This window comes from Schistocerca nitens, chromosome 2 (assembly GCF_023898315.1).
Source record: "Schistocerca nitens isolate TAMUIC-IGC-003100 chromosome 2, iqSchNite1.1, whole genome shotgun sequence".
In the NCBI taxonomy this organism is placed as follows: domain Eukaryota; kingdom Metazoa; phylum Arthropoda; class Insecta; order Orthoptera; family Acrididae; genus Schistocerca; species Schistocerca nitens.
In genome coordinates, this window is record NC_064615.1 from 577,637,838 (window position 1) to 577,651,536 (window position 13,699).

At 41.2% G+C, this 13,699-nt stretch overlaps 1 protein-coding gene across 1 annotated transcript in view; it reads right to left on the reverse strand.

Annotated features, from left to right (window-relative positions):
• Positions 1-9,582, reverse strand: part of LOC126236624 (dnaJ homolog subfamily C member 3) — an 83,741-nt gene extending 74,159 nt beyond the window's left edge. The window contains exon 1 of the mRNA XM_049946069.1: positions 9,374-9,582. Coding sequence (XP_049802026.1) covers positions 9,374-9,452 — 79 coding nt within the window. The 5' untranslated portion in view covers positions 9,453-9,582. The remainder of the gene's footprint in view (positions 1-9,373) is intronic.
• Between the last annotated feature and the right edge of the window lie 4,117 nt (positions 9,583-13,699).

Below are 13,699 nucleotides of genomic sequence, written 5' to 3' on the forward strand. Positions count from 1 at the left end.
GAGAAATCTGCTGACAGGAGTAGACTATATTAAGTATTGGTTGGAGACTGCCGGTGATGTATAAGTTATTTGTCATATTATTTGGACTGTAATCCGACTTCACTAAGTATGTTATTTCTTGCAGGTGTGATATCCATTCTAAGGACAAACAATGTTCGAGCAATAAAAAGTTGTTTCACAAAACAGTCAATAATTCTTGGAATCAAAATCTGCATGAATCACTGATGGAGCCAAACAAAGTTTTGCTTTGTCATTACATACAGATTTACACTTATGGAGAATGTTGTAAAAACTTGCATTCACTTACATCAAAACTTTCACATTCTCAGTACTGAAAAAATGAAGGCAAGTGTTTTTACTGATCCAAAGTTCTGATTTTTTTTTTAAATACACACACTCAGTATGAACTGGTGCTAACGAACAACAGTAAAACAGTACGGATACGTTCTGAATGGTTTCCACAGGAGACTTTGAAAAAGAGTTTTGACTTTTGCTCAATGTCAAGCTTGCAGAAACGTCTGTAAAGTAACATGTCATTAAAAATGCACACTTTGCAATTGCACATTTATATTGATTACATCTTCTCACCAAAATATGGCAGTGTAGAATGAGAAGATAGCAATAACTTCTGCCATGGTAATTCACTGATGGAGCACAAGTACAAAAGGAAATGGAGCACTGTTATTTTAAGTAATCATTGCTGAATGGTAAAAAAATGAGAGACCTTCCTACAATAAAGCCACAAGCAGGCTGAGGAGAAATGTTCTTATGGCAACTGACATTTTTTCCCCTTTTTTTCCTTGTTGGACACCTACAATAAATGTATCTCAAGCACAAGCTTTTTCGGGGCCTGTAGCCTGAAAAATACAAATAAATTATAATCTCTTCACTGCGACATTCAATTTTTTTCAATATTGGGCATTATAGACACTTCCGATTTCACCCATCTGCTTTGACCCATGAGATCAACATGGCAGAAACGGCTGCTTCCAGCATATAACAAAATGACAACAATGACATCACTACATACACATGCCAACAATGTGAAAAAAAATAAAAATTACACAATAACATATCACTCAAAATGAAATTAATGACATCTGAGGGAAACTGGGAGTTTAGGGTGCGCAACAAACTAAATATACAATTTAAAAAATTATCCCTTGGCCTATATAGCTAAACCGCAGCTACCAATACCAAAAAAACCAACATCTACAACCCCGAAAAGAGAAATCGGATATTTCCCTTGAGATATGTAGCTCAACTGCAGCTTTTGATACCAAAAAGAACCAATGTCTACAACTCCCAAAAGTGAAATCGGACATTTCCCTTGACCTGTATAGCTCAACCGCAGCTATCAATACCAAAAAACCAACACCTACAACTCCGAAAAGTGGAAACAACACCCAACAACTCAAAAACGCAAATATTCCATATTCACTACATCAATTAAGACATAACTGCACCATATCAATTCAAAAATAGCTGACATCCCATAAATATACAATATTTGCAAAACATCAGAATTACTGTAGAATAAAAGCAAAATAAAAATTATCCCTAGTCCAAGCTGCCAGAATCCTTGTCAACCTCATGTTGTCGCCTCAAACATAACACCTAACATTCAGCAATAAGTTCGAACATCTGCAGAAACCATATGACAGCCATCATGTCATCCCCCATCTAAGAATGTAATGATACACCCCTGAATTTCACTGTCATAGCCACACCTAACACAAAAGCAATTAAAAAAAGATTAGACTTCTTTCTGCATAACAAACACCAAACTAATCAGACTAACAACAATACCAAACACATACAAAAAACCCTTAATAACTCACTGAAAATACGGGATTACTGAAGAATGGGATACAGCCCATCAGCTGTGACCAATGACGTCAGAAGTTACCAGAGATAATGTGTTGCACATATTTTACAGCAAAGATGAATGTTGTGAAACAAAGGACTGCAAGAGAGAGAAAAAAGATGGTAGACATATATCATGTACATCGATATTTCGAACATAATGTTAGGCATATTGCTTCTTTGAGTCCTACAGAGCTCAACCGAAGAATGGGATACTAGTGGAAAAACAGAAGAAAAAGGGAGTGAAGTAACGTTAGTGTGGACTATCTCAGTTGACAAATATGAGTTGTACCACGAACTTCAGCTGATCTGTATAGGTCATCTGAAGTACAGGATACAAATTTTACAGTTGTTGCTTTTTTCTCCTCCGCTACTATTAGCATCCTAATGTGCAGTTGATACTAGTACAATCTAATGCGAAAAGACTGACATACGAAAAATTTGTATCCCGTACTCGACCTGACCTATATAGGTCAACTGAAGAATAGGATACTAATACTAACAAAGATAAAACAAATCGATGCATGTAACATTGGCATCCTGTACCTCAGTTGAACTATGCACAGGTGAAAACAAGCGACATACATAACACTGGTATCACATACTTCAGCTGACCTATACATTCTTTTTTCGCCTTCGATACTAATAGTATTGACTGAAAAGTATCCCAGTATTACCAGTAACAGTGAAAAAACTGACAACTGTAAAATATGTCTCATACTTCAGGTGATCTAGTTAGGCCAACTGAAGAACGGGATACTACTGCTAGCAAAAATGAAAAAACCAACATGCATAACATTGTCATCTTGTACCCGAGTTGAACTGCAAAGATAGTATCCTGTTCTTCAGTTGGGATATTTAAGGCAACCAAAGAACAGGATACAAGTGCTAGCGAAGTCAAAGAAAAGCAACATTCCAAAAATTTGTATCCTAAATAACATTTGTATCCCGCAATAGCACTAGTATACTATGTGATACAAATTTTTCATTATGTCGGTCTTTTTGCCTTAGGTAGTACTAGTACCAACTGAAAATATCATAGTAATACTAGTGCTAACGAAGGCGAAAAAAGTGACAACTGTAAAATTTGTGCCCTGTACTGCAGTTATGATAGATAAATCCACACCTATAAACGAAAATCAAAAAACAAAAATTGTCCAGAATGAAAAACAATTCTTCCAAAAGATCTCAAAACTCACTAAGAATGAAAATAACAAACAGAATGAATTGGGACGAACACAATATCTAGCACTGTCTTTTAAAAACACAGTCATATATATGGGTAAAATATTCCGGAGGTAAAATAGTCCCCCATTCGGATCTCCAGGCGGGGACTACTCAAGAGAACATCATTATCAGGAGAAAGAAAACTGGCGTTCCCTTAATCGGGTAGATAGGTTAGAAAATTTAAAAAGGGAAATGGATAGGTTAAAGTTAGATATAGTGGGAATTAGTGAAGTTCGGTGGCAGGAGGAACAAGACTTTTGGTCAGGTGAATACAGGGTTATAAATAAAAAATCAAATAGGGGTAATGCAGGAGTAGGTTTAATAATGAATAGGAAAATAGGAATGCGGGTAAGCATAGTGAACGTATTACTGTGGCCAAGATAGACACGAAGCCCACGACTACTACAGTAGTACAAGTTTATATGCCAACTAGCTCTGCAGATGATGAAGAAATTGACGAAATGTGTGATGAGATAAAAGCAATTATTCAGGTAGTGAAGGGCGACAAAAATTTAATAGTCATGGGTGACTGGAATTCTGCAGTAGGAAAAGGAAGAGAAGGAAATGTAGTAGGTGAATATGGATTGGGGGTAAGAAATGAAAGAGGAAGCCACCTGGTAGAATTTTGCACAGAGCACAACTTAATCATAGCTAACACTTGGTTCAAGAATAATAAAAGGAGGTTGTATACATGGAAGAAGCCTGGAGATACTGACAGATAGAATATACACTCCTGGAAATGGAAAAAAGAACACATTGACACAGGTGTGTCAGACCCACCATACTTGCTCCGGACACTGCGAGAGGGCTGTACAAGCAATGATCACACGCACGGCACAGCGGACACACCAGGAACCGCGGTGTTGGCCGTCGAATGGCGCTAGCTGCGCAGCATTTGTGCACCGCCACCGTCAGTGTCAGCCAGTTTGCCGTGGCATACGGAGCTCCATCGCAGTCTTTAACACTGGTACCATGCCGCGACAGCGTGGACGTGAACCGTATGTGCAGTTGACGGACTTTGAGCGAGGGCGTATAGTGGGCATGCGGGAGGCCAGGTGGACGTACCGCCGAATTGCTCAACACGTGGGGCGTGAGGTCTCCACAGTACATCGATGTTGTCGCCAGTGGTCGGCAGAAGGCGCACGTGCCCGTCGACCTGGGACCGGACCGCAGCGACGCACGGATGCACGCCAAGACCGTAGGATCCTACGCAGTGCCGTAGGGGACCGCACCGCCACTTCCCAGCAAATTAGGGACACTGTTGCTCCTGGGGTATTGGCGAGGACCATTCGCAACCGTCTCCATGAAGCTGGGCTACGGTCCCGCACACCGTTAGGCCGTCTTCCGCTGACGCCCCAACATCGTGCAGCCCGCCTCCAGTGGTGTCGCGACAGGCGTGAATGGAGGGATGAATGGAGACGTGTCGTCTTCAGCGATGAGAGTCGCTTCTGCCTTGGTGCCAATGATGGTCGTATGCATGTTTGGCGCCGTGCAGGTGAGCACCACAATCAGGACTGCATACGACGGAGGCACACAGGGCCAACACCCGGCATCATGGTGTGGGGAGCGATCTCCTACACTGGCCGTACACCACTGGTGATCGTCGAGGGGACACTGAATAGTGCACGGTACATCCAAACCGTCATCGAACCCATCGTTCTACCATTCCTAGACCGGCAAGGGAACTTGCTGTTCCAACAGGACAATGCACGTCCGCATGTATCCCGTGCCACCCAACGTGCTCTAGAAGGTGTAAGTCAACTACCCTGGCCAGCAAGATCTCCAGATCTGTCCCCCATTGAGCATGTTTGGGACTGGATGAAGAGTCGTCTCACGCGGTCTGCACGTCCAGCACGAACGCTGGTCCAACTGAGGTGCCAGGTGGAAATGGCATGGCAAGCCGTTCCACAGGACTACATCCAGCATCTCTACGATCGTCTCCATGGGAGAATAGCGGCCTGCATTGCTGCGAAAGGTGGATATACACTGTACTAGTGCCGACATTGTGCATGCTCTGTTGCCTGTGTCTATGTGCCTGTGGTTCTGTCAGTGTGATCATGTGATGTATCTGACCCCAGGAATGTGTCAATAAAGTTTCCCCTTCCTGGGACAATGAATTCACGGTGTTCTTATTTCAATTTCCAGGAGTGTATAATGGTAAGACAGAGATTTAGGAACAAGGTTTTAAATTGTAAGACATTTCCAGGGGCAGATGTGGACTCTGACCACAATCTATTGGTTATGAACTGTAGATTAAAACTGAAAAAACTGCAAAAAGATGGGTTAGGTTAGTGTTGTTTAACGTCCCGTCGACAACGAGGTCATTAGAGACGGAGCGCAAGCTCGGGTTAGGGAAGGATGGGGAAGGAAATCGGCCGTGCCCTTTCAAAGGAACCATCCCGGCATTTGCCTGAAACGATTTAGGGAAATCACGGAAAACCTAAATCAGGATGGCTGGAGATGGGATTGAACCGTCGTCCTCCCGAATGCGAGTCCAGTGTGCTAACCACTGCGCCACCTCGCTAGGTGCAAAAAGATGGGAATTTAAGGAGAGGGAACCTGGGTAAACTGACTAAACCAGAGGTTGTACAGAGTTTTAGGGAGAGCATAAGGGAACAATTGGCAAGAATGGGGGAAAGAAATACAGTAGAAGAAGAATGGGTAGCTTTGAGGAATGGAGTAGTGAAGGCAGCAGAGGATCAAGTAGGTAAAAAGACGAGGGCTAATACAAATCCTTGGGTAACAGAAGAGTTACTGAATTTAATTGATGAAAGGAGAAAATACAAAAATGCAGTAAGTGAAGCAGGCAAAAAGGAATACAAACGTCTCAAAAATGAGATAGACAGGAAATGCAAAATGGCTAAGCAGGGATGGCTAGAGGACAAATGTAAGGATGTAGAAGCGCATATCACTAGGGGGTAAGATAGATACTGCCTACAGGAAAATTAAAGAGACCTTTAGAGAAAAGAGTACCACTTGCATGATTATCAAGAGCTCAGATGGAAACCCAGTTCTAAGCAAAGAAGGGAGAGCAGAAAGGTGGAAGGAGTATATAGAGGGTCTATACAGGCGCGATATTCTTGTGGACAATATTATGGAAATCGAAGGGGAGGTAGATGAAGATGAAATGGGAGATATGATATTGCGTGAAGAGTTTGACAGAGCACTGAAAAACCTAAATCGAAACAAGGCCCCCGGAGTAGACAACATTCCATTAGAACTACTGACAGCCTTGGGAGAGACACTCCTCAGAAAACTCTGCCATCTGGTGAGCAAGATGTATGAAACAGGTGAAGTACCCTCAGACTTCACGAAGAATATAATAATTCCAATCCCAAAGAAAGCAGGTGTTGACAGATGTGAAAATTACCGAACTATCAGTTTAATAAGTCACAGCTGCAAAATACTAACGCGAATTCTTTACAGATGAATGGAAAAACTGGTAGAAGCCGACCTCGGGGAAGATCAGTTTGGATTCCGTAGAAATGTTGGAACGCGTGAGGCAATACTGACCCTACGACTTATCTTAGAAGAAAGATTAAGGAAAGGCAAACCTACGTTTCTAGCATTTGTAGACTTAGAGAAAGCTTTTGACAATGTTGACTGGAATACTCTCTTTCAAATTCTGAAGGTGGCAGGGGTAAAATACCGGGAGCAAAAGGCTATTTACAATTTGTACAGAAAGCAGATGGCAGTTACAAGAGTCGAGGGTTATGAAAGGGAAGCAGTGGTTGGGAAGGGAGGGAGACAGGGTTGTAGTCTCTCCCCGATGCTATTCAATCTGTATATTGAGTAAGCAGTAAAGGAAACAAAAGAAAAGTTCAGAGTAGGAATTGAAATCCATGGAGAAGAAATAAAAACTTTGAGGTTCGCCGATGACATTGTAATTCGGTCAGAGACAGCAAAGGATTTGGAAGAGCAATTGAACGGAATGGATAGTGTCTTGAAAGGAGGATATAAGATGAACATCAACAAAAGCAAAATGAGGATAATGGAATGTAGTTGAATTAAGTCAGGTTATGCTGAGGGAATTAGATTAGGAAATGAGACACTTAAAAGAGTAAAGGAGTTTTGCTATTTGGGAAGCAAAATAACTGATGATGGTCGAAGTAGAGAGGATATAAAATGCAGACTGGCAATGGCAAGGAAAGCGTTTCTGAAGAAGAGAAATTTGTCAACATCAAGTATAGATTTAAGTGTCAGGAAGTCATTTCTGAAAGTATTTGTATGGAGTGTAGCCATGTATGGAAGTGAAACATGGACGATAAATAGTTTAGACAAGAAGAGAATAGAAGCTTTTGAAATGTGGTGCTATAGAAGAATGCTGAAGATTAGATGGGTAGATCTAATAACTAATGAGGAGGTATTGAATAGAATTGGGGAGAGGAGGAGTTTGTGGCACATCTTGACTAAAAGAAGGGATCGGTTGGTAGGACATGTTTTGAGGCATCAAGGGATCACCAATTTGGTACTGGAGGGCAGCGTGGAGGGAAAAAATCGTAGAGGGAGACCAAGAGATGAATACACTAAGCAGATTCAGAAGGATGTAGGCTGCAGTAGGTACTGGGAGATGAAGAAGCTAGCACAGCATAGAGTAGCATGGAGAGCTGCATCAAACCAGTCTCAGGGATGAAGACCACAACAACAACATATATTTCAATTTACGATAATGCCGCTTCACCACAAAAGATAACCGATATATTATCTATGATTAAAAAATAGAGACATACCTATGAGTAAACTATGAAGTCATTGGTCAAAGCCAACGGGTTGTATCCCATTCTTCAGTTGACACAAAAATACTTCCACAACTCACGTAACCACACCAAGTACCTAAATTCAAATCCATGTTAGCATGATGACAACCAAAACCTAAATGAATTCAGTACCACATATCAAACTCAGCACGTCCACATCTACCACCAGAGGACACCATGAAATACAACAACACAATGTCTACAATCAAAACAAACTCAAAAACTCTGCTCCGTAGTGAAGTTACACACCACAACACGATTATATCACGGGTCAAAGTAGACCAGTGGATTGATGTTCCCGTTGACAAATGTTATATAATGAAGATTTCCTTAGTCTCTATACAAAAAGCGGAATGCTGAATTGTGATTGTAAATGCATGGCTGACAAACTACTTCAAGTAACAATGCGCAACATAGCACATGTAAATATTTGTTTATGTTTACCGTAACACAGAGACATCATAACAATCTGATGACAGAAACTGCATCCCTGGCGAAATGAGACCAAAACAGTTTCATTTTAAATCACCACAGCATAGTCGCCCTTATCTACCTTTCTTCCCCCCTTCCTACACTCAGTTTGTCATATAAAAACATTGCTGCACTGCTACTGACAAAAGTTTTTCTCAGTCAGTACTATATATGTACATTCATGATAATAAATATGGTAAATACTTTTAAGACTTAGCACATCTTAAAGGTGAAACACTGAAAAGCTTTTCAACAACAAAATGACACTGTATTGCTTTGGCACGCCACAATAAATAAGATGATTTTTGCTGTATTTTTATACTAACTGATTCCAAAAAATTCAATCCAAAGTGTTTACCAGCAGAATCACTTTTGTTTGGCAATACATGAATCTTATACAAACAGCCACAATATTTCCATTAATAACACCAAGTGGATTAATCTCTGTTACACAAGAGGTGGATATAAAATGAATGAGTTTTCTTTAATGCACCACATAATGCTACTCAGAAAGGACGAGTTATGTCCCATTAACAACAAAGGGTCTTTAGTATATATATGCTTTCGTAGCATTATTAGTAACTTAACACAAAACATGTTCAAGACATCTGCGTTTTATATCTAATGAAATGTTCTGCATTATTCTTTGAAGGCTTCTCTCACAGCTAATGGGGTATACATTTTGTTCATACAGCAGTACAAAAGTTGTCAACATAGCCTTGAACTGCACCTACATGGGATGTTTTTCTTTTGATTCATCTTCGCTATGATATCAGTTTTTCGTCGCCTATCGTCTTTTTAAAACCATCAAATCCTTACGACTGCTAGAGCCCAATCACCACTGTACAAACTTAAGAATTTTCAATTTTTTATACACAACATTCAATGTTGAATACTTTGTGCAAGTAAGTAAGTCTGTGCTGACTCCATAATTTCATGCTATGCAACAGATAGTAATTTTACAATAAAAATAAAGAACGCGTATCAACTGTTGTCAGTCATTCACTTAGTTTCACAATTGCAAAATTAGAGGTTATGATATTAACACAAACCTTTGTACATAGAACTTAGCACCAAAACCGATAACCATGCAGGCCAGATTTTGGTCGAAGACGGTTGTAGAGCTTCCATTCCTTCAACCCTCAAGCAATCGCTTGACGCTCACGATACACGCCACCGCCTCTTCACGTATTTGCCATTCTTACAAACGTAAGCTCAGGACGGTTCCATGACAATCGTGGTCTTTGCCCATTGGCGGAGGTAGCGAATATTCAAGGTCGACACACGAGTCGATGGATCGTGATTCGAACGACTCCACCTGTCACGTATGTTTTGACGCTCCACAACAATCGAGATAACATAATGTTAAACTTCGTCGATGCAACGCAATCATACGTGTGACGTGTCTCCAAGCTCCAAGGTCTAACATAAGTCAGAGTGAAGTTGTTCTATTAAACAGATGTTAATCTTAGAAAGAGCTACTTGCTTGCTCTTTTACGGGTACATATGTTCACACACCGTGTGTTATCCCGCAAGCGTTTCGCTAGAACTTGGCGAAAATAAGGAAAAGAACAGCCTTGTCTTTTCTTACGCCATTATCAAGTTCAATAGTAAAAGTCGTCAGTGCCTCTATTATTCGTGAGACAGGGTTAATAATTTTTTTCCTTTGGGGTGTAATGCGTTTTTTCACATCAAAGATATGGTCTCTGAAGCCACAGAAGTGCCAGTACAAAAGATTCGAAAGCACTCAAGATGCCTAAAGAGATTTGGTGACAAACGTGTGGTTACGAACAATAATAAAAACTCTTAGTTCATAGTTGCCAAAATCTAAGATCACGTTGTGTTTTCTCAGTGTGTGCAGTCATCTCGAGATGTACTAAGAGTGTCTTCTCGGAGTCCCCTTCTCCCTCTGTGACTTGTGGAAAGTTAGAACTCTGAAGACCTTTGCTACGCATGCTCGGTGATCGGTTACAGATTCTCGTTGTGGCTGCTCCATGTGGCCCTTTTTCAGTTGTTGGTCTTCTGGCGCAGACACGGTGGCGTGGTGGTGGTGCGTCAATTGCTTTGTCACGAGATCGAATCTTTATGCTTCAATTTTCGTCCTGGTCAAGTATTCTTTTTATCTATGGATAACAAAGCACGTGTGCTATAGGGTATTACGGCAGCAAACGCTCAAGCACTAATATGAATGCATCTTGATTACTGTATAAAATTATTGTACCATGATTTCGTGGTCGCTGAAAAACAACCTTATTCCCTCTGTTTATGTTGGTATTGTAACAAAGAAAGGTGGTGAAGGGAAACCCGAAGCTATGACACACACTCGGCTTTCGTAGGGGAACGCATCCTTCGAACACAAGAGACTCGTGCCGTAGACGTACGTAGACTTCGTGAATTACCAACTTTCAAAAAGCTAATGAGAACTAGAGGTTTTGTAAAAACTGTGTTTATTTTCACTTGCGATGTTGGTCCCAACGAAAATGCACCATACGTGCCAGCTATAGCTTCAACTGTACAACATTTTACAGATTTGACTTAGATACTATCGACATTGGCACGAAGAAGTGCATTTAACAGAATGGAGCAACGAATGGCATCTCTTTCTCGCGAAATTATAGGTGTTGTGTTAAAACATTAAAGTTTCGCCTCACATCTCGATTCCATTAATTGACTTCGAGCTACAAATGACGAACATTGAAGTGCAAGCGTCGTGCTAGCTAATATTTGGAGACAACTGCTCATTGACGATTTTCCTGTGGTTTCCGAATACATTGTGCCAACAGAAACCAGACTGGATATCGTACAGGCTTAGTCACTGGAAAATGATGCTACTTGGTACGCAAATCACAATGGTTTTTACAAATTATAAAAAACGACGTTGTCGCGCTTTCCGGTGTGCGACGATCTACGAGGGCTATCCACAAAGTACATTACGTTTTCGTTTGTGTCCATTAGGGGCGGGGCTAGCGCGGCCATCTTGATGTCATTGCATTCCGCCGCTCAGTCGGCATCCTGCCATACTAGTGAGAGGTTCGTGCTGTACTCCGTTGAGTTACTGTGACAGTTTGAAATGTCAGCGTTAATTGAAAATGCCGCGAAGTGTGAAGTGCGTGCTGTAATAAGGTTTCTGACTGCAAAAAGCTGTACACCGATAGAAATATATCGGCAGCTTTGTGAAGTGTATGGGGACAACATAATCACTGAAGGTGGAGTGCGTCAATGGGTCATAAAATTTAATAATGGCCGAACTAACGTTCACGACGAAGAGCGAAGTGGAAGACCCAGCATAGTGGCTGCCGAACTTGTCGAAAAAGTCGAGGCCACGGTCCGTGAAAACCGTAATTTCACCACAATAACGGAACTCTCTATGAGTTTTCCACAAATTTCACGAAGTTTGTTGCACGAAATCATTACCGAAAAGCTTGGTTACCACAAGTTTTGTGCAAGATGGATACCAAAAATCTTGACAGAGATTCACAAAAATCAGCGAATGGCTGCAGCGTTAACGTTTTTTGGGCGCTTACGAGAAAGATGGCGACTCATTACTCGATCGCATCGTTACTGGTGACGAAACATGGGTTAAGCATGTGAACTGCGACACAAAATTGCAGTCAATGCAGTGGGGGCACACAAATTCCCCCCAAAAACCCAAGAAATGCAAGCAGACAGTGTCGGCAAGGAAGGTGATGGCGACTGTCTTTTGGGACAGAAAAAGTGTGATTTTTGTGGATTTCCTGGAAAGAGGCACTACAATAAACTCTCAAAGGTATTACCAAACTGTGCACAACCTCAGAAGAGCAATACAAAACAAGCACAGGGGAAAGTTGGGCTCAAAGAACTTGCTGATTCACGACAACGCCTGGGCCCACACGCAAATGCCGCTCGTGAAGTTCTCGAATCTTTTAAGTGGGAGTTGTTTCCTCATCCACCGTACAGTCCCGACCTGGCACCCCGCGACTTCCACTTATTCCCAGCAATGAAGAAGTGGTGGGCTATGCAGTGCTTTGATGACGACGCACAGCTTCAAGAAGAGGTAACCACGTGGTTAAAGGCGCAGGCGGCCGAATTTTACGACGAAGGAATTTCCAAGCTCGTCCATCGCTACGATAAGTGCCTCAATTTAAATGGCAACTATGTAGAAAAGTAGTATTTAAGTGTGGCTTTCATCTGCATATAATAAAAAAAAATTCCAATACTTTATTTATTTTTAATTCCAAAACATAATGTACTTTGTGGATAGCCCTCTTAGTCTGTGGTGATTACTACGAGAGGAATTTTTAGCACCACCTGTTTTGGTTAAAAAGACTTCAGACGAGTACCCATAATAAATTATGAGTCGGAAGGTAAATTTGGTTCATTGTTACTAGAGCTATCTTTGGATCATCACATTTGAAGCAAGTTCGTATGATGGCTACTGTCCCAGTGTCGATGCATACTTATTTAACCTATCGTGTGGCATCTGTGGCCTGCATTTTTCATCATACAAATCCACTAACCAACACAAGCATAAAAGCTACTAACAAGTGGTTTTGCCCATAACGAAGATTCATCCTCAAAGAACTGCAGCTAGACGTGCCAGGGGAGTTCTTTGATACACGATAATGGTGCTGTATGGTTGAATGTTCTTAATATTACCCAAATTGAGAATGAAGTGACTGCTGTGCCAATCACAAACAATGAAAGGCAATGGGTTCAAAATCCTTGAACCCAAGATGATAAAATTTTTGTATCGATCATTTGCTTTGTTGTTTTGTAAATTTTCAAAAACAGTTGAGTTACGGTATTCTTGAATTTATGAAAAAAATCTTTACATAGAAATAGATAAATAATCTTGTAAGTTCTTTTAATTTCATAATTTCTAAATTTGAAACTATATGTGTTACATCCCACCAATGGAAGAGGTCACACAAATGCGGCCACCTGTGGCAAGGAGAGTGGGTCCAAAAAAACATGAAATTGGAGTGACGTAATTTATGGATGGACACTTATTGACACACGGGGTACTGGTGGCACCCTTTCCGCTCTCCGCACTGCTGCATATTCTCCCCTTGTAGCGGCTCAGCATGCTGTTAGGTGTGTGCGGCGCTTCCTCTCTGCGGCCTGGTCATAGAAAGTGTGTATACAGAAAGGAATGCGGAGGGCGGCTTCTTTGATTTGTATGAAGCCAAGCATTGTGCAAATGCTAAATGATAGCTGCTTACTACCACATCTACATCTATACCTTTCAAACTACCATGAGACACATGGCAGAGTGTATGTCTCATTGTACCATTTATTAGCATTTATTCCTGTTCCATTCACGTTTACAGTACCAAAAGTATGAGTGATTGAATGCCTGTGTGTGTGTGTGTGTGTGTGTGTGTGTGTGTGTGTGTGTG